The sequence below is a fragment of the Mobula hypostoma genome, chromosome 8 (assembly GCF_963921235.1).
Source record: "Mobula hypostoma chromosome 8, sMobHyp1.1, whole genome shotgun sequence".
NCBI lineage: Eukaryota > Metazoa > Chordata > Chondrichthyes > Myliobatiformes > Myliobatidae > Mobula > Mobula hypostoma.
Genome location: NC_086104.1, coordinates 158,632,620 through 158,657,469, shown reverse-complemented (window position 1 = coordinate 158,657,469; position 24,850 = coordinate 158,632,620). Strand labels below are relative to the sequence as shown.

The 24,850-nt window shown below is 46.5% G+C and overlaps 1 protein-coding gene across 1 annotated transcript in view; it reads right to left on the bottom strand.

Moving 5' to 3' along the window:
• Positions 1-386: 386 nt before the first annotated feature.
• LOC134351231 (calcium-activated potassium channel subunit alpha-1-like) overlaps positions 387-24,850 on the bottom strand; it is a 111,956-nt gene continuing 87,492 nt past the window's right edge. Inside the window, exons 22-25 of the mRNA XM_063057336.1 lie at positions 24,300-24,498; positions 21,780-21,857; positions 10,227-10,357; positions 387-602 (exon numbers count right to left, since the gene is read on the bottom strand). Coding sequence (XP_062913406.1) covers positions 387-602; positions 10,227-10,357; positions 21,780-21,857; positions 24,300-24,498 — 624 coding nt within the window. The remainder of the gene's footprint in view (positions 603-10,226; positions 10,358-21,779; positions 21,858-24,299; positions 24,499-24,850) is intronic.

Below are 24,850 nucleotides of genomic sequence, written 5' to 3'. Positions count from 1 at the left end.
TATGCCTCCTAGTGGTCGCAGTGTGTATGTGCACTTGTTCAGTGTGTCCCCTATTGGTCACAATATGTTTACACAGATGTTCAATATATCCCCGAATAGTTACACCTGTATGATTCTGGAAAGCTCTGGAAATTTCACCAGTGCTGCATTATTTGAATAGGGGCTTTCTGATTGGTTGACTCTTATTTATACATTTGAATGGGATGTTTCTTATCAATGGGTATGAAAGGAGCTCACCGTGCACTGGTGCCATCTTTTTGCTGTTCTCTCTCTTCAATTACTAGACCTCTATCACTGTCCACTATTCCATTTTTTTGTTCTACTAACTTAACAAAATGACTGCGAGTCAAGTTTTGTTCCTCTTTCCTGATTTTGGATGAATAACATCAGAACACAACGTGACCCACCGCAAACTCCTCAAAGCGCCTGTCGCACATGGTGATACAAGCCAGCTTGCAGCGGTTCCTCTGGTCCATGTTGTCCTGGGCATTGATACTGCCCCTCAGTGCGTCCTCATCAGCCAGCTGCTCATCGAGCTCTGGGGAGGCGCCTCCTGTCACCAGGGTGCGGATCAGCAGCAGAATATTGTCATTGAAGTACGTCTGTAGAAAGAGGCAGAGATCAAGAGCTCAAAGCTCAAAGTAAATTTATTATCAAAGACACAAACGCAAGAGATTCTGCAGATGCTGGGCATCAATGTGCATGCGTTACTCTTCATTATCAAAGTATGTCACCATACGAAGAAGGAGTCTGAGAGTCTGAGTGGGAGTGCCGAGAAAGAGATTTTTGAAATTTTCGTTATTTTTTTTTCTCCAACGGCTTTCTGAGAGGCGGGACTGCGCAGGCGTGTGACGTCGGGCAGTGCAGCGCGGCAGATTTCAAAGGAACAAAGCCTCATAGAGCGGGCAGCGTAGTTTGCGGGCTGCAGAGTGAGCCGGGAGCAGAGTGAAGACTTAAGGGCTTCGGCTCACCGGGCTTAGGCGGAAGCGGGCGAGGCGAGGAAGGTTTGACATTCATTTTCTGTTGCTATTTGAGGAGAGGGGCATTATGACTGTGAGGGCAGTTTGCTGTTCTCGGTGTTGGATGTGGGAGGCCCTGGAGTCTCCAAGCCTCCCGGACGTCTACATCTGCGCCAAGTGCATCGAGATGCAGCTCCTAAGGGACCGTGTTACGGAACTGGAGCTGCAGCTCGATGACCTTCGTCTGGTCAGGGAGAGCGAGGAGGTGATAGAGAGGAGTGGAAGGCAGGTGGTCACGCCGGGGCCACGGGAGGCAGACAAGTGGGTCACGGTTAGGAGGGGGAAGGGGAAAAGTCAGGTGATGGGGAGTACCCCGGTGGCTGTGCCCCTTAACAACAGGTACTCCTGTTTGAGTACTGTTGGGGGGGACAGCTTACCCGGGGGAAGCGACAGTGGCCGTGCCTCTGGCACAGAGTCTGGCCCTGTAGCTCAGAAGGGTAGGGCAAGGAAGAGGAGGGCAGTTGTGATAGGGGACTCGATAGTAAGGGGGTCAGATAGGCGATTCTGTGGACGCAGTCCAGAGACCCGGATGGTAGTTTGCCTCCCTGGTGCCAGGGTCCGGGATATTTCTGATCGTGTCCAAGATATCCTGAAGTGGGAGGGTGAGGAGCCAGAGGTCGTGGTACATATAGGTACCAATGACATAGGTAGGAAAAGGGATGAGGTCCTGAAAGGAGAATATAGGGAGCTAGGAAGGGAGTTGAGAAAAAGGACCGCAAAGGTAGTAATCTCGGGATTACTGCCTGTGCCACGCGACAGTGAGAGTAGGAATGCGATGAGGTGGAGGATAAATGCGTGGCTGAGGGATTGGAGCAGGGGGCAGGGATTCAAGTTTTTGGATCATTGGGACCTCTTTTGGCGCAGGCGTGACCTGTACAAAAAGGACGGGTTACACTTGAATCCTAGGGGGACCAATATCCTGGCAGGGAGATTAGCGGGGGCTACTGAGGTGACTTTAAACTAGAATGGTTGGGGGGTGGGAATCAAATTAAAGAGGCTAGGTGTGAGGAGGTTAGTTCACAACAGAGGGATGGGAACCAGTGCAGAGAGACAGAGGGGTGTAAAGTGAGCATAGAAGCAAAAAGTACAAAGGAGAAAAGTAAAAGTGGCAGGCCGACAAATCCAGGGCAAGCATTAAAAAGGGCCACTTTTCAACATAATTGTACAAGGGCTAAGAGAGTTGTAAAAGAGCACCTGAAGGCTTTATGTGTCAATGCAAGGAGCATTCGTAATAAGGTGGATGAATTGAAAGTGCAGATTGTTATTAATGATTATGATATAGTTGGGATCACAGAGACATGGCTCCAGGGTGACCAGGGATGGGAGCTCAACGTTCAGGGATATTCAATATTCAGGAGGGATAGACATGAAGGAAGGGGAGGTGGGGTGGCGTTGCTGGTTAAAGAAGAGATTAACGCAATAGAAAGGAAGGACATAAGCCGTGAAGATGTGGAATCGATATGGGTAGAGCTGCGTAACACTGAGGGGCAGAAGACGCTGGTGGGAGTTGTGTACAGGCCACCTAACAGTAGTAGTGAGGTCGGAGATGGTATTAAACAGGAAATTAGAAATGTGTGCAATAAAGGAACAGCAGTTATAATGGGTGACTTCAATCTACATGTAGACTGGGTGAACCAAATTGGTAAAGGTGCTGAGGAAGAGGATTTCTTGGAATGTATGCGGGATGGTTTTTTGAACCAACATGTCGAGGAACCAACTAGAGAGCAGGCTATTCTGGACTGGGTTTTGAGCAATGAGGAAGGGTTAATTAGCGATCTTGTCGTGAGAGGCCCCTTGGGTAAGAGTGACCATAATATGGTGGAATTCTTCATTAATATGGAGAGTGACACAGTTAATTCAGAAACAAAGGTTCTGAACTTAAAGAAGGGGAACTTTGAAGGTATGAGACGTGAATTAGCTAAGATAGACTGGCAAATGACACTTAAAGGATTGACGGTGGATATGCAATGGCAAGCATTTAAAGGTTGCATGGATGAACTACAACAATTGTTCATCCCAGTTTCGCAAAAGAATAAATCAAGGAAGATAGTGCACCCGTGGCTGACAAGAGAAATTAGGGATAGTATCAATTCCAAAGAAGTAGCATACAAATTAGCCAGAGAAAGTGGCTCACCTGAGGACTGGGAGGAATTCACAGTTCAGCAGAGGAGGACAAAGGGCTTAATTAGGAAGGGGAAAAAAGATTATGAGAGAAAACTGGCAGAGAACATAAAAACGGACTGTAAAAGCTTTTATAGATATGTAAAAAGGAAAAGACTGGTAAAGACAAATGTAGGTCCCCTGCAGACAGAAACAGGTGAATTGATTATGGGGAGCAAGGACATGGCAGACCAATTGAATAATTACTTTGGTTCTGTCTTCACTAAGGAGGACATAAATAATCTTCCAGAAATAGTAAGGGACAGAGGGTCCAGTGAGATGGAGGAACTGAGTGAAATACATGTTAGTAGGGAAGTGGTGTTAGGTAAATTGAAGGTATTGAAGGCAGATAAATCCCCAGGGCCAGATGGTCTGCATCCTAGAGTGCTTAAGGAAGTAGCCCAAGAAATAGTGGATGCATTAGTGATAATTTTTCAAAACTCGTTAGATTCTGGACTAGTTCCTGAGGATTGGAGGGTGGCTAATGTAACCCCAATTTTTAAAAAAGGAGGGAGAGAGAAACCGGGGAATTGTAGACCGGTTAGCCTAATGTCGGTGGTGGGGAAACTGCTGGAGTCAGTTAGCAAGGATGTGATAACAGCACATTTGGAAAGCGGAGAAATGATCGGACAAAGTCAGCATGGATTTGTGAAAGGAAAATCATGTCTGACGAATCTCATAGAATTTTTTGAGGATGTAACTAGTAGAGTGGATAGGGGAGAACCAGTGGATGTGGTATATTTGGATTTTCAAAAGGCTTTTGACAAGGTCCCACATAGGAGATTAGTGTGCAAACTTAAAGCACACGGTATTGGGGGTAAGGTATTGGTGTGGGTGGAGAATTGGTTAGCAGACAGGAAGCAAAGAGTGGGAATAAACGGGACCTTTTCAGAATGGCAGGCGGTGACTAGTGGGGTACCGCAAGGCTCAGTGCTGGGACCCCAGTTGTTTACAATATATATTAATGACTTGGATGAGGGAATTAAATGCAGCATCTCCAAGTTTGCGGATGACACGAAGCTTGGCGGCAGTGTTAGCAGTGAGGAGGATGCTAAGAGGATGCAGGGTGACTTGGATAGGTTGGGTGAGTGGGCAAACTCATGGCAGATGCAATTTAATGTGGATAAATGTGAAGTTATCCACTTTGGTGGCAAAAATAGGAAAACAGATTATTATCTGAATGGTGGCCGATTAGGAAAAGGGGAGGTGCAACGAGACCTGGGTGTCATTATACACCAGTCATTGAAAGTGGGCATGCAGGTACAGTAGGCGGTGAAAAAGGCGAATGGTATGCTGGCATTTATAGCGAGAGGATTCGAGTACAGGAGCAGGGAGGTACTACTGCAGTTGTACAAGGCCTTGGTGAGACCACACCTAGAGTATTGTGTGCAGTTTTGGTCCCCTAATCTGAGGAAAGACATCTTTGCCATAGAGGGAGTACAAAGAAGGTTCACTAGATTGATTCCTGGGATGGCAGGACTTTCATATGAAGAAAGACTGGATGAACTGGGCTTGTACTCGTTGGAATTTAGAAGATTGAGGGGGGATCTGATTGAAACGTATAAGATCCTAAAGGGATTGGACAGGCTAGATGCATGAAGATTGTTCCCGATGTTGGGGAAGTCCAGAACGAGGGGTCACAGTTTGAGGATAGAGGGGAAGCCTTTTAGGACCGAGATTAGGAAAAACTTCTTCACACAGAGAGTGGTGAATCTGTGGAATTCTCTGCCACAGCAAACTGTTGAGGCCAGTTCATTGGCTATGTTTAAGAGGGAGTTAGATATGGCCCTTGTGGCTACAGGGGTCAGGGGGTATGGAGGGAAGGCTGGGGCGGGGTTCTGAGTTGGATGATCAGCCATGATCATAATAAATGGCGGTGCAGGCTCGAAGGGCTGAATGGCCTACTCCTGCACCTATTTTCTATGTTTCTATGTTTCTATATACTGACTACCTGGAGATTCAATTTCTTGCCGAACAAATAAATACAATGGAATCAATGAAAAACTCCACACAAAGACTGACGAACAGCCAATATGCAAAAGAAAACAAATTGTGCAAACACAAACAAAAAACAAATAATTAGATAGGCAGACAAATTAATAGATAATAAGACTGCGAACATAAGTAGTAGAGTCCTTGAACATGAGTCTGTAGGTTGTGGAGTCAGTTCAGAGTTCAGGTGAGTGAAGTTATCCACACTGGTTCAGGAGCCTGATGGTTGAGGGGTAATAACTGTTCCTGAACCTGGTGGTGTGGGACCTGATGGTTGAGGGGTAATAACTGTTCCTGAACCTGGTGGTGTGGGACCTGATGGTTGAGGAGTAATAACTGCTCCTGAACCTGGTGGTGTGGGACCTGATGGTTGAGGGGTAATAACTGTTCCTGAACCTGGTGGTGTGGGACCTGATGGTTGAGGGGTAATAACTGTTCCTGAACCTGGTGGTGTGGGACCTGATGGTTGTAGTGTAATAACCATTCCTGAACCTGGTGGTGTGGGACCTGATGGTTGAGGGGTAATAACTGTTCCTGAACCTGCTGGTGTGGGACCTGATGGTTGAGGGGTAATAACTGTTCCTGAACCTGGTGGTGTGGGACCTGATGGTTGACGGGTAATAACCATTCCTGAACCTGGTGGTGTGGGACTTGATGGTTGAGGGGTAATAACTGTTCCTGAACCTGGTGGTGTGGGACCTGATGGTTGAGGGGTAATAACTGTTCCTGAACCTGGTGTTGTGGGACCTGATGGTTCATGGGTAATAACTGTTCCTGAACCTGGTGGTGTGGGACCTGATGGTTGAGGGGTAATAACTGTTCCTGAACCTGGTGGTGTGGGACCTGATGGTTGTAGGGTAATAACAGCTCCTGAACCTGGTGGTGTGGGACCTGATGATTGAGGGGTAATAACTGTTCCTGAACCTGGTGGTGTGGGACCTGATGGTTGAGGGGTAATAACTGTTCCTGAACCTGGTGGTGTGGGACCTGATGGTTGTAGTGTAATAACCATTCCTGAACCTGGTGGTGTGGGACCTGATGGTTGAGGGGTAATAACTGTTCCTGAACCTGCTGGTGTGGGACCTGATGGTTGAGGGGTAATAACTGTTCCTGAACCTGGTGGTGTGGGACCTGATGGTTGACGGGTAATAACCATTCCTGAACCTGGTGGTGTGGGACTTGATGGTTGAGGGGTAATAACTGTTCCTGAACCTGGTGGTGTGGGACCTGATGGTTGAGGGGTAATAACTGTTCCTGAACCTGGTGTTGTGGGACCTGATGGTTGAGGGGTAATAACTGTTCCTGAACCTGGTGGTGTGGGACCTGATGGTTGAGGGGTAATAACTGTTCCTGAACCTGGTGGTGTGGGACCTGATGGTTGTAGGGTAATAACAGCTCCTGAACCTGGTGGTGTGGGACCTGATGATTGAGGGGTAATAACTGTTCCTGAACCTGGTGGTGTGGGACCTGATGGTTGAGGGGTAATAACTGTTCCTGAACCTGGTGGTGTGGGACCTGATGGTTGTAGTGTAATAACCATTCCTGAACCTGGTGGTGTGGGACCTGATGGTTGAGGGGTAATAACTGTTCCTGAACCTGCTGGTGTGGGACCTGATGGTTGAGGGGTAATAACTGTTCCTGAACCTGGTGGTGTGGGACCTGATGGTTGACGGGTAATAACCATTCCTGAACCTGGTGGTGTGGGACTTGATGGTTGAGGGGTAATAACTGTTCCTGAACCTGGTGGTGTGGGACCTGATGGTTGAGGGGTAATAACTGTTCCTGAACCTGGTGGTGTGGGACCTGATGGTTCATGGGTAATAACTGTTCCTGAACCTGGTGGTGTGGGAACTGATGGTTGAGGGGTAATAACTGTTCCTGAACCTGGTGGTGTGGGACCTGATGGTTGTAGGGTAATAACTGCTCCTGAACCTGGTGGTGTGGGACCTGATGGTTGAGGGGTAATAACTGTTCCTGAACCTGGTGGTGTGGGACCTGATGGTTGAGGGGTAATAACTGTTCCTGAACCTGGTGGTGTGGGACCTGATGGTTGTAGTGTAATAACCATTCCTGAACCTGGTGGTGTGGGACTTGATGGTTGAGGGGTAATAACTGTTCCTGAACCTGGTGGTGTGGGACCTGATGGTTGAGGGGTAATAACTGTTCCTGAACCTGGTGGTGTGGGACCTGATGGTTCATGGGTAATAACTGTTCCTGAACCTGGTGGTGTGGGACCTGATGGTTGAGGGGTAATAACTGTTCCTGAACCTGGTGGTGTGGGACCTGATGGTTCATGGGTAATAACTGTTCCTAAACCTAGTGGTGTGTGTCCTGAGGCTCCTATACCTCCTGCCCGATGGCAGCCCTGAGAAGAGAGTATGGCCTGGATGGTGGGGGTCCTTGATGATCAATGCTGCTTTCTTGTGGCAGTGCTCCTTGTAGATGGTGCTCAATGGTGGGGAGGGTTTTGCCTGTGATGGACTGAGCTGTGTCCACCACTTTCTGTAGACCTTTCCATTCCTGGACATTGGTGTTTCCAGACCAGGCTGGGATGCAACCAGCTTCCTTTGGACTTGCCATGGCACACTAGCCTCTGAACTGAGAGCAAGAGAAGCGTAATATCCCTCACACTCCAACTTCATCTTCTTCAGCAAAGCCCGCACTTCCACACATCTCCCCCCCAACCACCTAGTTCCAGGTTAAGCAAGGCACCATTTTAATTCCCTTCCTTGTTTAACAGTTTAAAGATGAGCTTTATTTGTCATATGTAGATCAAAACATACAGTGAAATGTGTCACCGAGAATTGATCTGACACCCTTCCATTCCATCCCTCCTCTCCCCTGCCACCTATGTTCCCTTTCACCTGGTCTCATCTATCTCCTGCTCTTGGCCAGTCTGAGTTCCGCAGGCACAACTGGTCCATGCCAACCTAAACAACTCCAATGTGCCCATGTTTGGCTCAATCCCCCCAAACCAGGGGTTCCCACCCTTACCATTAACTGAGGGGTCCATGGACCGCAGGTTGGGAACCCTTGCTCTAATCCACGTTCCAGTCCAAGTATCTTTTAAGTGTTGTTCATACACCTGCCCAATCCATTTCCTCTGGCAGCTCCTTCCCCAAATCAGTGGTAGCAGGACACTGCATTCTCAACATCCATAGGATTGATTTCAATGGCACAAAACTACTGTGCCATGCCAATGGCTTTTGGGACTGCCTGGTAAAGGAAGCCATTGAAATAAAATGGGAGAAAAAGAATTTTAACAAAGACAAAGGTCTTGTTCTAAGTAAGAACTGGAATTCACTGTAAACATGGTGGGAGAGCAGAAATCTTATTGGGTGAGCTCTAACCAATCAGGAGGGTCGGGCAATGGGGGTATAAATACCACCGGACTAGATATGCCCAGGCATCATCCCTGAAGAAGATGGCAGAGTTTGTCATGGAAACGTCTGTTATAATCGATGCCTGTGCCCAATTTCTTTTCATTCTTTTAAGCTTAATGGCATCTTTTCTGTTGCCAGGTGAGACTCCTGGATGGATATATGGAGCTTAGAAAAATAGAGGGCTATGGGTAAGCCTAGGTAGTTCTAAGGTAAGGACATGTTCGGCACAGCTTTGTGGGCCGAAGGGCCTGTATTGTGCTGTAGGTTTTCTATGTTTCTATGGGCCTAGAGATGGAGGTCTGTCTGTGTGTGTGAATTGAATTGACTTGATTTCTTACATCCTTCACATACATGAGGAGCAAAAATCTTTACATCTCCGTCTAAGTGTGCAATGTGCAAACACAGTAATTTATAATAATTTAAAATAAACAGAACAGTCAGTGTAACATAGAAATACACTCAAATCAGCGGGAGTTAATCAGTCTGATGGCCAAGTGGAAGAAGTTGTCCCGGACCTTGTTGGCCCCAGCCTTTATGTTGTGATACCATTTCCTGGATGGTAGTAGCTGGAATAGATTGTGGTTGGGGTGACTCGGGTCCTCAATGATCCTTCAGGCCCTTCTTTACTCACCTGTCTTTGTGAATGTCCTGAATCATGGGAAGTTCACAACTACAGATGCGCTGGGCTGTCCGCACCACTCTCTGCAGAATCCTGCAATTAAGGGAAGTACAGTTCCCATACCAGGCAGTGATGCAGCCAGTCAGGATGCTCTCAGTTGTGCCCTTGTAGAAAGTTCTAAGGATTTGGGGGCCCATACCAAACTTTCTCAACTGTCTCAGGTGAAAGAGGCGCTGTTGTGCCTTTTTCACCACGCAGTTGGTGTGTACAGACCATGTGAGGTCCTCGGTGATGCAGATGCTGAGGAACTTAAAGCTGTTCACCCTCTCAACCCCAGATCCACTGATGTCAGTAGGGGTTAGCCTGTCTCCATTCCTTCTGTAGTCCACAACCAGCTCCTTTGTTTTTGCGACATTGAGGGAGAGGTTGTTTTCTTGACACCTCAGGGTCAGGGTGTCAGGGTGATGACTTCTTCCCTGTAGGCCACCTTGTTATTGGTTGAGATTAGGCCAATCAATGTAGTGGGTATGTGGGAGGGTGAGAAGGGGGCATGTTTTGTTGTTGTTGTTTTGTTTGTTCTGCTGCTGTGGCCATCAAACTTTACAACTCCTCCCTTGGAGGGTCAGACACCCTGAGCCAATAGGCTGGTCCTGGACTTATTTCCTGGCATAACTTACATATTATTATTTAATTATTTATGGTGCAACTGTAACGAAAACCAATTTTCCCCAGGATCAATAAAGTATGACTATGAACATTGTGGGCATCCTATGTTGGCGCTGGAGTGTGTGCCAACACTTGTGGGCTGCCCCCAGCACATGTTGTGTTGGCTGCTAATACAAACAGCACATTTCACTATATGCTTCAATGTACCTGTGATAAAGAAATGAATCAGAATCTGACCAAAACTGAACTCAATATTCCAAATGCACCCACACCAACACCTCGTACACCTGCAACATAATTTTCCAACTTCCACCCTCGTTGCCCTGACTGATGAAGGCCGACGAGCCAAGGGTCTTCTTCACTATCGGTCAGACTGGTTGCACTCACCATACATGTCAGAGAGTTCAGGATACTGAAGGCAAACACACACCCACTGGCGTGAGGCTTGGTGAGATACAGATCGGTGTCCGCTTCACCTCGGTCTCCCTGGTCCAGAAAATAGACGTTCGATTGGTGAACTGTAATTAGAGAGGAAACAGAGTCAGGGAACTCCGCCATGGACAGTCCCAAGCCCGGCTGCGAAAGGAGGGGGGTTGGGCATGGGGTGATCCACCCCACCCCCTAACAACCCAGAGCTACAGATACGCCAACAGAAGCTCCAAAGCCTTGTTCCTGGGAGAGGGAGGATCGTAGAATACAGAACATAGAAACCTACAGCACATAACGAAACTGAGAGAGTACAGAGAAGATTTACTCGACTGTTACCTGGGTTTCATCACCTAAGTTACAGAGAAAGGTTGAACAAGTTGGGTCTTTATTCTTTGGAGCGTAGAAGGTTGAGGGGGGACTTGATAGAGGTATTTAAAATTATGAGGAGGATAGATAGAGTTGACGTGGATAGGCTTTTTCCATTGAGAGTGGGGGAGATTCAAACAAGAGGACATGAGTTGAGAGTTAAAGGGCAAAAGTTTAGGGGTAACATGAGGGGGAATTTCTTTACTCAGAGAGTGGTAGCTGTGTGGAACGAGCTTCCAGCAGAAGTGGTTGAGGCAGGTTTGATGTTGTCATTTAAAGTTAAATTGGATAGCTATATGGACAGGAAAGGAATGGAGGGTTTTGGGCTGAGTGCAGGTCGGTGGGACTAGGTGAGAATAAGAGTTCGGCACAGACTAGAAGGGCCGAGATGGCCTGTTTCCGTGCTGTAATTGTTATATGGTTAATTGTTATTGTTATTACAGGTCCTTCAGCCCACAATGTTGTGACTACCATATAACCTACTCTAGAAACTGCCTAGAATTTCCCTGCCACATAGTCCTCTATTTTTCTAAGCACCATGTACCTACCTTCATTCATTCATTTAGGTACCTTGCCGTTCGGCGTGGGCGATCATGTCTCTCCATCCATCACGGTCCCTGACCCTCCGAATTGTAGTTGTTGCCTCCCTTGTTTCTAACCATGATGTTATTCCATCTGTCATTTTCATTCTCTGTCTGCCTCTGATCCCTTTTCCTTCCAGCTTTCCAGCTGTAACTAAATGTTCTAATGTCTCTCTTCGCATGATGTGTCCAAAGAATTTTGATTGCTGTTTTCTGATTTTTTAAAGTAATGTACGTTTTGTTTTCATTCTCTGTAGAACTTCTGTACCTGCCTGAGAGTCTCTTAAAAGACCCTATTGTATCTGCCCCTACCACCATCGCCGGCAGTGCATTCCACACACCCAGAACTCCCTTGTACTTCCTTTTCCAGGTCATTTATGAAAATCACAAAGATGAGGGGGTCCCAGCACAGATCCCTGCTGAACACCACTGATCACTGTCCTCCATGCAGGATACGAACCAACTACAAACACACTTGCCTCCTGTGGGCAAGCCAATTCTGGATCCACAAAAGGACCCCATGCCTCCTTAATTTCTGAATGGACCTTGCATGGGGAACCTTATCAAATGCCCTACTGAAATCCATATACACTACACCCAATGCTCGACCTTTATCAATGTGCTTTGTTACATCCTCAAAGAATTCTGTCAGGCTCATAAAACACGACCTACCCTTGACAAAGCCATGCTGACTATCCCTAATCAGATTATGTGTCTCCAAGTGCTCATAAATTCTGCTTCTCCGGATTTTCTACAACAACTTGCCCACCACTGAAATCAGACTCACTGGTCTATAATTTCCTGGCTTATCTCTACTCCCTTTCTCGAACAAGGGAACAATATTCTCAACCCTCCAATCCTCCAGTACTTGTCCCGTCCCTATTGATGATACAAAGATCATCGCCAGAGGCTCAGCAATCTCCTCCCTCGCTTCCCACAGTAGCCTGAGGTATATCTTGTCTGGACCCAGCGACCTATCCAACTTGATGCTTTTCAAAAGCTCCAGCACATCCTCTTTCTTAATGTCTGTATGCTCAAGCGTTTCAGTCCACTGTAAGTCATCCCCACAATTGCCAAGGTCTTTTTCCCTGGTGAATACTGAAGAGAAACGGATGTAGGAGTCAACCCGGGGGTGGGGGGGGGGGGATTCATTCAGTATCTCCGCTACCTCCTCCAACTCCATGCACACATTTCCACGATTGCACCTGATTGGTCCTATTCTCACCTGGCTCGTCCTCTTCCTCTTCACAGACTTGTAGAATGCCTTGGGAGTTTTCCTTAATCCTGCTCACCAAGGCCTTCTCATGGCCCCTTCTGGCTCTCCTAATTCCATTCTTAAGCTCCTCCCTAACACCCTTGCAATTTTCTAGAGCTCTAACAGTACCTACTTTCTTGAACATTTCGTAAGCTTTTCTTTTCTTCTTAACTAGATTTTCTACATCCTTTGTACACCATGGTTCTTTTACCCTACCACCCTTCCCCTGGCTCAATAGAACATACCTATGCAGAACACCATGCAAATGTTCCCTGAGCATTTGTCACAATTCTGCTGTGCATTTCCCTGAGAATATCTGCTTGCAACTTATGCTCCCAAGTTTCTGCCTAATAGCATCATATTGCCCCCTACCCCAATTAAGTATTTTCTCAAATTGTCTGTTCCTATCCTTCTCCAGCACTATGGTGAAGGAGATAGAGTTGTGAGCATTATCTGCAAAACGCTCTCCCACCGAGAGATCTGACACCTGACCTGGTTCATTTCCCAACAACAGATCAAGTACAGCCTCTCCTCTAGTTGGTTTATCTACATATTGCATCACATTACATATTCCTGAACACACTTAACAAACTTCACCCCATCCAAACCCCTTGCTCTAAGGAGATATTAGTCAATATTAGGCAAATTAAAATCACCATCACAACAACCCTATTATTATTGCACCGTTCCAGAATCTGCCTCCCTATCTGCTCCCCAATGTCTCTGTTACTATTGAGTGGTCTATAAAAAACACCCTGTTGAGTTATTGCTCCCTTCCTGTTTCTGACTTCCACCCACACTGTCCCAGTAGAAAATCCCTCCATGAATTCCTCCTTTTCTGCGGCCATGATACTATCCCTGATTAGCAACACCACACCCCCATCTCCTTTGCCACCCTCCCAGTCCTTTTTGAAGCATCTAAAGCACTCAGCAGCCAATCCCGCCACCGAGACACCCAAGTCTCTGTAATGGCTCTGTGATGTACAGTCTAGTCCCGCCAAACCAGCGAGACTGGGCTGTCCCAACCCACCCCCGGTTTGTGTAATGCTGTGTAATTTGCTACCCTGTTACAACTCAGTGCCAAGAAATAACAGACAGCACACTATATACGATTAAATGAATTATATTTATGAATGTTAACTTAACTAAAGGCATAGTAAAGAAAAGAAAGGGAAAAAATGAAAAGGACCCATTATAATTAAACAGTCTAATGTGCACAAGTTGGAGCTGAGCTCTTCCCAGAGTCATATTCATTGATCCTCAGTTGACTGCAGAACCTTGCTCCATCGAATCACGGTCCCCCACTGGGTTGATTCCTACATCCGGTTCTCTTCAGCATCTTCTCTCCTTATCTCCCACTAAACAAAGAGCTCAGCTCACATTCCAAAGCACCCGTTATCACCCAAACACTACTGCTCCAGAAAGACCATTTTCCCAGGGCTCTGCAATACTAATATGTATCACGGCCTCTGCCTGCTCACCCTCCCGTTCAAGAATATTCTGCAACCGCTCAGAAACATCAATGGGCCCAGGAGGCAACACATTATCCTGGCATCTCTTTTGCTGCCGCAGGATCTCTTATCCGTCCTCATAACTATCGAGTTGCCTCTGTCTATTGCTCCGCCTAACTTCACCCTACCCTTCTGAGGCTCAGAGATGACCACAGTGCCATTGGTTTGGCTGCCGCTGCCTTGCCCATCCCCAGTCGGCCGTCTTCACCTAGAATATGCACGAAGTCGTGTGGTGAAAGTGGAAGCCACAGGGCTGATCAGCCTTCCACTGGCCCAGGCCAGAGGACTCTGGTGAGCTGCTTTCGGCTCCCTGTGCCCCAGTAGTGGTGATGAGCTGAAGAAGAAGGTGAGAGAGATGGATAGGGAATCACCCTGGCAAATGGTGACTTAGGGTGCTAGGCTGAAGGGATTGTTTCACGTCTCACTTAGAGATACAGTACAGTAACTGGCCCTTCTGGGGCAACCCGCCCACATTGCCCAGTTGTGGCCGGTTTACCCCATGGAATGTAGGAGGAAACCCACGTGGTCACGGGAGGAAGACACAAACATCATGCAGACTGTGCTGTCACGGGGAGAGTGTACAATCTCTTGTGCAATAAGGATGGAATCTGGACCTCACGATCTACCTTGCAGCTTGCTACGTGTCTGCACTGCACTTTCTCTGTAAGTGGAACTCTTTAGTCTACGTTCTGTGATCACTTTGCTCCATGACTACCTAACTGCAGTAATGTTTGGATATAATAACAATAAAATGTAGATAACAAAATTGTAATAAAATTAATAATACAACTGTAACATCATGTATCTCATAACCAATCACCATTCACTGAGATAACCACAGTGTACTTACAGAAGAGCAGAAAGGATGCTGTGAGGGTATGAAATGATGTCAACTACAACGGATAATAGATTTTGTAATTCTAAACCAAGTCAGCAGAAAAGCAGAAATCTTTTATGTTGTTATATTGACTACAAGAAAGCATTTGATTCTGTCCCATCCCACAGTCACGATTAATAGAAGCTCTTAATATACATAAACTACACCCAGTACTTGTGAAATTCCTACAAAATTTGATATTGCATTGGTGTACTATAATTACCCTATTAACAATCAAGAATAAACAACCATTGTTACCAAAATAAACTGAGCGATTTTCCGGAACAACTCTCAAAACCTACTATGGTTCTGTCTAGCTTCAAACTCAATCTATAATTTACTGAATCAGACACAACCAAACAAATTATACCTTGACACATCTTCTATACATGGACAATTTAAAACCAAGCAAGGGAGGAGATTGCTGAGCCTCTGGCAATGATCTTTGTGTCATCAATAGGGACGGGAGAAGTGCTAGAGGATTGGAGGGTTGCAAATGTTGTTCCCTTGTTCAAGAAAAGGAGTAGAGCTAACCCAGGAAATTATAGACCAGTGAGTCTAACTTCAGTGGTGGGCAAGTTGTTGGAGAAGATCCTGAGAGGCAGGATTTATCAGCATTTGGAGAGACATAATCTGATTAGGGATAATCAGCATGGCTTTGTCAAGGGCAGGTCGTGCATTATGAGCCTGACAGAATTCTCTGAGGATGTAACAAAACACATTGATGAAGGTAGAGCAGTGGATGTAGTGTATATGGATTTCAGCAAGGCATTTGATAAGGTTCCCTATGCCAGGCTCCTTCTGAAATTAAGAAGGCATGGGATCCAAGGAGACCTTGTTTTGTGGATCCAGAACTGGCTTGCCCACAGAAGGCAAAGGGTGGTTGTAGATGATTCATATTTTACATGGAGGTCGGTGACCAGTGGTGTTCCACAGGGATCTATTTCCGGGACCCCTTCTCTTTGTGATTTTTATAAATGACCTGGATGAAGAAGTAGAAGGGTGGGTTAGTAAGTTTGCTGATGACACAAAGGTTGGGGGTGTTGTGGATAGTCTGGAGGGTTGTCAAAGGTTACAGCGGGACATCGATAGGATGCAGAACTGGACTGAGAAGTGGCAGATGGAGTTCAACCCAGATAAGTGTGAAGTAGTTCATTTTGGTGGATTAAATTTGAAGACAGAAAGTAATATTAATGGTAAAACTCACAGCAATGTGGAGGATCAGAGAGATCTCGGGGTCCATACCCATATGACACTCAAAGTTGCTGAACAGGGTGACAGTGTTGTTAAGAAGGCATGTGGTGTGTTGGCCTTCATCAACTATAGGATTGAGTTCAAGAGCCATGAGATAATGTCACAGCTATATAAGACCTTAGTTAGACCCCACTTGGAGTACTGTGTTCAGTTCTGGTCACCTCACTACAGGAAGGATGTGGATACTATAGAGAGAGCACAGAGGAGATTTACAAGGATGTTGCTTGGATTGGAGAGCATGCCTTATGGAATAGGTTGAGTGAACTTGGCCTTTTCTCCTTGGAGCGACAGAGGATGAGAGGTGTATAAGAGGATGAGAGGCATTGATCGTGTGGATAGTCAGAGGCTTTTTTCCAGGGCTTAAATGGCTAACATGAGGGGGCATAGTTTTAAGGTGCTTGGAAGAAGGTACAAGGGGGATGTCAGAGGTAAGTTTTTCGCACAGAGTGGTGGGTGCATGGAATGCACTGCCAATGATGGTGGTCAAAGCGGATACAATAGGGTCTTTTAAGAGACTCTTAGATAGGTACATGGAGCTTAGAAAAATAGAAGACTATGCAGTAGGGAAATTCTAGGCAGTTTCTAGATTAGGTTACACGGTCAGCACAACATTGTGGGCTGAACGGCCTGTAATGTGCTGCAGATTTCTATGATCTACGTTCTATGTTCATACGCTCCTTCATCAGTAAAGCTAAAGCAATGAATTCAAATAATAGAACTTTTCTCGAAAGATATACATATGAACTTTGGACTGGATAAGTGCAGAACATTAAACATAAGGAAAGGTGCAATAGAATACAAAACAGAACAGCGGGATACAATACAACCGATGGACGATTATGAAATATACAAGTATCTGTGATATCAACAAGCAAAGAAAATAGATCACAGTGCAATAAAGAGAAAACTTTCAACAGCATTTACTTCAAAGCAAGGAAATCTGCCAATCAATAGTAAAAATACAACAAAGGCAACAAACACTTTAGCTATATTAACATATTCTTTTGGCATATTATCTTGGTCCAAAACCATTCTGTAAAACTTACAGAGAAAAATAAGAACTGAAATACATATTTTATAAAACACTATATACACTCAACCACACCTAGATTAACACTACCTGACCGAAGGGGGAAGAGGAATGACAGACATTAAAAATTTACACAACAGTCTGATAAGACTTCTGAGGATATACTTTCATCAGTGAAAACAGGATTCGGCATTCCATGCAATTCTGATAAGAAGTATTCACCACTAAACTTAAGTGAAAGTACAATCTAGAAAAATAAAGGAATTATCACTACAGAAGAAGAAGTTAACCAATGGACGAGCACGACTCTTCAGAGAAGACATCCTCATGAGCTGAACAGACCAGATGTCAATAGGGAATCATTGAGTGCCTGGGTCAGGGTTGGAGACCTCTTCCCAGAAACAGGGGGGTTGCTTGTGGCAACACTTGATCAGGTAGTGAACATAACAAATGATCAAAATACATAATAAAAGAACAAAAAATTCAAGATGATAAACACAGAAAATGCCAAAAACAAACCAGAAACCAGAAACAAACCAACACATACAACACACACAACATGCTGGAGGAACTCAGCAGGTCGGGCAGCATCCATGGAAACGGTCAGTCAATGTTTCAGGCTGGAACCCTTCGTCAGGACTGAAGAGGGAAGGGGCAGAGGCCCTATAAAGAAGGTGGGGGGAGGGTGGGAAGGAGAAGGCTGGTAGGTTCCAGGTGAAAAACCAGTAAGGGGAAAGATAAAGGGGTGGGGGAGGGGAAGCAGGGAGGTGATGGGCAGGAAAGGTGAAGAAAGAATAGGGGAAAACACAATGGGTAGTAGAAGGAGGTGGAACTATGAGGGAGGTGATAGGCAGCTGGGGGAGGGGCAGAGTGAAACTGGGATGGGGGAGGAAATTACCGGAAGTTTGAGAATTCTATGTTCATACCAAGGGGCTGCAGACTACCTAGACAGTGTATGAGGTGTTGCTCCTCCAACCCGAGTTTAGCCTCATCATGGCAGTAGAGGAGGCCATGTATGGACATATCTGAATGGGAGTGGGAAGCAGAGTTGAAGTGGGTGGCAAATGGGAGATCCTGTCTGTTGTGGCGGACGGAGCGGAGGTGCTCGACGAAGTGGTCCTCCAATCTACGTCGGGTCTCACCAATGTAGAGGAGGCCGCACCGGGAGCACCGGATGCAATAGATGACCCCAACAGACTCACAAGTGAAGTGTTGCCTCACCTGGAAGGACTGTTTGGGGCCCTGAATGGTGGCAAGAGAGGAGGTGTAGGGACAGGTGTAGCACTTACGCTTGCAGGGATAAGTGCCGGGTGGGAGATCCGTGGGGAGGGTCGTGTGGATCAGGGAGTCACAGAGGGACCGATCCCTGTGGAAAGCAGAGAGGGGTGGAGAGGGAAAGATGTGCTTGGTGGTGGGGTCCTGTTGAAGGTGGCAGAAGTTGCGGAGGATAATGTGTTGGATCCGGAGGCTGGTGGGTTGGTAGGTGAGGACAAGGGGAACTCTGTCCCTGTTGTGGTGGCGGGAGGATGGGGTGAGAGCCGAAGTGCGGGAAATGGAGGAGTTGCGGGTGAGGGCATCATTGATGACAGTAGAAGGGAAACCACGATCCTTAAAGAAAGAGGACATATGAGATGTCCTGGAATGGAAAGCCTCATCCTGGGAGCAGATGCCGTGGAGACGGAAGAACTGGGAATAGGGATTAGCATTTTTGCATGTGGCAGAGTGGGAAGAGGTATAGTCGAGGTAGTTATGAGAGTCAGTGGGCTTGTAGAAGATGTCAGTGGACAGTCTGTCTCCAGAGATGGAGACCGAGAGATTGAGAAAGGAGAGAGAAGTGTCCGAGATAGACCAAGTGAATTTGAGAGCTGGGTGGAAGTTTGAAGTGAAGTCAATGAAATTGACGAGCTCAGCATGGGTGCAGGAAGCATCACCAATGTAGTCGTCAATGTACCAAAGGAAAAGTTGGGGAGCAGTACCAGAATAGGTTTGGAGCATAGACTGTTCCACATAACCAACGAAGAGGCAGGCATAGCATTACAACACATTACAGGATCTGGTAGCAGTTTAACTCAATCTGATTACTTACACAGGCACAATCTAGTGGCAAGCATCATTTACCAAAATCTTGCTTTGAAATAGAAGCTCATAAATGACACCTTACTATAAATGCAAGCCTGATTCAGCTTTGAAATTCAGAGTCCAACAAATTATATTTTGACTGATCCATTATTACAGATAGGACAATCCATAATAACAATCCTGATATAATATTGCAGGATAAACAAGCAGGAATATTTTACTTGACAGATATAGCCATTCAAAACACACATAGCATACAGAAATCAGTAATATGAGTGTATTTTGGATCATCTGACATGTTGTGGATGTGTGTGTGCCTTCATCTTGAAGTAGTGTGGGGGAATGGTTGTGAAATGTCCGTATTTGTATTTGTGAATTGTTGTGTTGTAAATACATTAGCTGCCATGATACGGTCAGGGAGGGCGGGTGGGGGGAGGTTTGTTTGGGGGTAAGATATAAAAGCAAAATGGAGGAAAATGTAATCCATTATATATTCTGTATTGTGTCATTTATAAATATTATATATTTATTCCTTCAATAAAAAAATTTAAAAAAAGAAACCGGTAAGTGAAAACTAGCAGAGATATGCAGAATTAAAAGAGGAAATTGAAAGACTATGGAACGTAAAGAAGATATACATCGTCCTGATAGTAATATCTACAACTGGTGTCATCCCAAAGGTACTGCACAATAGCATTAACAATTAGCCCTACACAAGACATGCAGAACAGTTTTCCAATACCTCAAATCATGTGAACAACACCAAGCCAATTACCTACCCTTGGGGCATCAGACATAACTGGAGAAGAGGCACCAATGTGCTGTTGAGGCCCAAATCAGATCAGTCAGTGAATGATAGCGTAGACTCAAGGGGCCGAACAGCCACCTCCTGCTCCTACACTTCTGCAGTGTGAGAAGCACAGTGGTCCCTCCACACACAGGAAGATCCCATCCCACCTGAGTCAGTCATGAAACCAACACGTAAACTTTGACCCCAGTTCACTGGGGAATGAACATTGAGAGAGGGGGCAAGTAACAACTTCAAATTCAAGCTTAATTGGCATTCAACCACACACATGAATACAGCCAAACAAAACAGTGCTACTCTGGAGTCAAGGCACAAAAGACAATACCAACAGTCATACACAGCACAAAGCACATATAATACAAAAGCAAAAACACAGAGTCACAAAAGAAATATCGTCCCAAGTTACTGAATGTCTTCACCATGGTTCATGGGCTGTTGTACTGGAACCACGTTTCTGCAAGAACAAGCACACAGCGTGGATGAATGCAATCCAGCTAGCTGCTTCTCTCCTCTCAGGCCTCCAAAGACAGACAGCCATACTTCCCCACTGCTTCATAGTATCCATCTGGACTGTGAACCCCAGCCCTTAGTGTGGGATTTCAACTAGCCAGCCTCCAGATAGGGAGCTCGAACCCACCACACCCCACAGGCTCCAGCAGAACCCAGCAAGAGTCACAAATTATTTGGGAGAGGCAGAGAGGAATTGGGAGGAGGTTAAATGTTGAACCAAGGAATTGATTGTGGACTTCAAGGAAGGAGAAGTTGAGGGAACATACACCAGTCCTCAGGGATCAACAGTAGAAATGATGAGCAGTTTTGAGTTCTTTGGTGTCAATATACTGATGCAATTACAAAGAAGGCACCACAGTGGCTATATTTCATTAGGAGTTTAAGGAGCTTGGTGTGTCACTGAAGACACCCACAAATTTCAACAGATGTTCTGTGGAGAGCCTTCTAACTGGTCGCATCACTGTTTGTTATGAGGGGGTGGGCAATGCACAGCATTGGGAAAAGCTCCATCATGGGCACTAGTCCCTGCAGCAGCGACGACATCTTTAAAAGACAATGCCTCAGGAGGATGGCATATACCATTAACGGCCCCCTTCGCCCAGGACATGCCCTCTTCTCATTACCACCTCAGGGGAGGAGGTACAGGAGCCTGAGGAGACACACTCAGTGATTCAGGAACAGCTCATTCCCCTCTGCCGTCAGATTTCTGAATGGACATTGAACCCAAGAGCACATCTTCAATATTCTGCTCTCTTTTTACTTCACTTAGTTTCATATTTCTGATTGTACGTATAGTAATTATAATCTGTATTTCACTGTTCTGCTGCAGCAAAACAACACATTTCATGACATACAATAGATAGTTAGAGGCTTTTTCCCCAGGGCTGAAATAGCTAGCACGAGAGGGTACAGCTTTAAGGTGCTTGGAAATAGGTACAGAGGGGATGTCAGAGGTAAGTTTTTTATGCAGAGTGGTGAGTGCGTGGAATGGGCTGCCGGTGACAGTGGTGGAGGCGAATACGATAGGGTCTTTTAAGAGACCTCTGGATAGGTACATGGAAGTCAGAAAAATAGAGGGCTGTGGGTAACCCTAGGTAATTTCTAAAGTAAGTACATGTTCGGCACAGCATTGCGGGCCAAAGGGCCTGTGTTGTGCTGTAGGTTTTCTATGTTTCTATACAGTGTGTCAGCGATAATAAACCTGATTCCAAAAATGAGCCGGAACAAATGCATTCCTTACCGAGTGAAGTAATGATAGGGACTCTGTAATGATATCTGTCAACTGAGGCACACACATCTGTATTGGCCAAGAAGTTCACTACAACAACAGAGAACAGTAAATCAACAACAGTGTGACTTTGGTCAGGCCCACTGTCGGCCAGCGTTCCTGTACTCGGACACGTGCAGGGGTGATGAGCTGGCCGGGACAGTTACTGACCAGCTAGCCGTTCCTCTAAGGAGTAGCAGTGTGATGTGTTACACCTGTCTGGATACACTCAGCTTTTAACACTCTTAGCAAACACCCTGTTACCATCCCTCAGTGTGACCCTCCCACAGTATCAACCCTCCCTCAGTACCACCCCTCCCACAGTGTGACCCTCCCTCAGTACCACCCCTCCCACAGTGTGACTCTCCCTCAGTACCACCCCTCCCACAGTGTGACCCTCCCTCAGTACCACCCCTCCCACAGTGTGACCCTCCCTCAGTACCTCCCCTCCCACAGTGTGACCCTCCCTCAGTACCACCCCTCCCACAGTGTGCCCCTCCCATTCTGTTCAAAGGGAACAATCCCAGCCCACTCAGCATCCCCTGGTAGGACCCCTCAGGCACTGCACAGGTGAATCCTTCCATGTCGGCCCCACTGGGGTCCGATCTCTGCTGTAGTTTGGTACCAGTTCTGTTTCGATGGTGTGACTGCTCTGTGTACAGATATACAGTAACCTGTCTGCCATAAGGTGAATACCAGAAATACTGGAACCACAACAGGCCAGGCAGCATCCGTGGAGGGTGGGCCAGCTGAAGTTTAAGACTTTGTTTCATTTATTTAGAGATACAGCACAGTAACAGGTCTCTCCGGCCCAAGTTACTGCTGCCCAGTTACACCAAAGTAACCAATTAACCTTTTAACCCCTGCGACTTTGGAATGTGGAAGCCGGCAGAGGTTTCCGAGAAATCCCACATGCTCACGGGGAGAATGTACAAGCTTGTTCCAGTCAGAGGCGGGAATTAAATCTGTGTCTCTGGCACTGTAATAGAGTTACGCTAACCACTACATTACTGTGCTGAGGGATAGTCCCCAGTTTCACATACCCACTTGTTCCTGATGCCAAGAGTTAAATAGCCTTCTGTGTATTTGAATCTAGTGCCATATAATTGGTGTGTGCATTTAATTCAATGTTAGCATTCATTTCGAGAGGACTAAAGAATGTGATGCAGAGGCTTTATAAGGCATTGGTCAGAGCCAGAGCCCACTTGGAGTATTGTGCAGGGAGAACACACAAACTCGTTACAGATGGTAGCAGGCAATGAACCCCAACAACCCAATCACTACAGCTCAGCCACACCACGACCACTTTGACCACTTCGCACTAAAATAAACTTTTCTTTTGGTCTAGTTGTGTTTTCTTGTGAAAATGTGTATAATTCTTCGCTGCGAATGTCACTTACCTGCCGCTCTGCCCCTGTGATGTTGCTGTGAGTAAGTGTTTCACTGTAGCTGTACACACATAGACTTGTGTAGCTGACAATAAACTTGATAGCACTGTACTGCTGCCTCAAAACAACACATTTCACAACATACACTTAGTGGTCACTTTACCGGACACCCCTTTACCTAATGAAATGGCCCCTGAGTGTATGCTTGTGGTCTTCTGCTGCTGACGCCCATCCCCTTCAAGGTTTGACGAGCTGTTCATTCACAGATGCTCTCTATACTTCACTATTGTTATGTGTCGTTATCTGAGTTACTGTCGCCTTCCTGTCAGCTTGAACCAGTCTGGCCATTTTCCTCTGACCTCTCTCATTAACAAGGTGTTTTTACCCATGAACCAGATGTTTTGTGTTTTTCACACCATTCTCTGTCAACTCTAGAGACTGTTGTGTGAAAATCCCAGGAGATCAGCAGTTTCTGAGATACTCAAACCACACTGTCTGTCACCAAGAATCATTCCACAGCCATAGTCACTTAGATCACATTTCTTCCCGTTTCTGATGTTTGGTCCGAACAACAACTGAACATTTTGAGCCTGGGGCACCACGGCAACATAGCATGACACTGTTACAGCTTGGGGTGTCAGAGTTCAGAGTTCAATGCTGCCATCATCTGTGAAGAATCTATATGTCCTCCCCATGGGTTTCCTCCGGGTGCTCCAGTTTCCTCCCACAGTCCAAAGGTGTACCAGGTGGGTTAATTGGTCATTGCAAATTGTCACATGGGTTAAATGGGAGTTGTCGGGGGTTTTGGGGTGGTAAGGCTCAAGGGGCTGGGACAGCCTACTCTGCACTGTATGTCTAAGATAAAAATATCAACACGCATTGAGTTGCTGCCATATGATTGGCTGATAAAGTGTGTGTTTGTGAGCGATTCTGATTTCTCCATTTCCCCTCTGCCAGCACCCTCCGCTCTGTTGACCTGAGCCGCTCAGAAGGGCAGCCCTACCCTGGGGCCTGCACAGCTTCAGGGCAGAGGAGAGGAGACAGCAGAAAGTGAACGCCGTTACTCGAACAGCCCGTGCAGATGGGGAACTGCTGAGATAAGTACCTTCAGACTTTGTCATTGGGTCATCGGAGTACTTGAGCTTCTCAAAGAGCATGGACGTCAGGTTCAGGGTGGCCAGGATACACTCTTTGTCCTCCAGGCTCCTCTCCTCGAAGTGGGTCCGATTGGAGGAGATGACCACAGTCATGTCACAGGTAGCGATGTTGGCTGCCTTTAGGTCAGCTCGGCAGAGTGGAGATCCCTGTACCGATCAGTGAGAGGTTACCACCTGGGACCCTGCCAACACCCGGCCATGGGGGGGGGGGAAGCAAGGGGCTTAAAGGAGAGGGGACCATCTCAAACTCAGCCTGTTTCACCACACGCCAAGCCTTTGCAGGATAGGAGGGCCATTCGGCCCATTGGGTCTGGAGAAGATCAACTGCCCGCCCTACTCTGCCACTGCAGCTGACGTGAGAGTAAAATCCCACTGACAAATTGTGGATAGGCTGCTGGGCATGGACTCACAGCTAATGAGCATTACTGTCTGGGCACCCAAGGGTATCTGACTTCAATGTCCCCGTCCACGAGGCAGCAACAACACTACAGCACTGCCT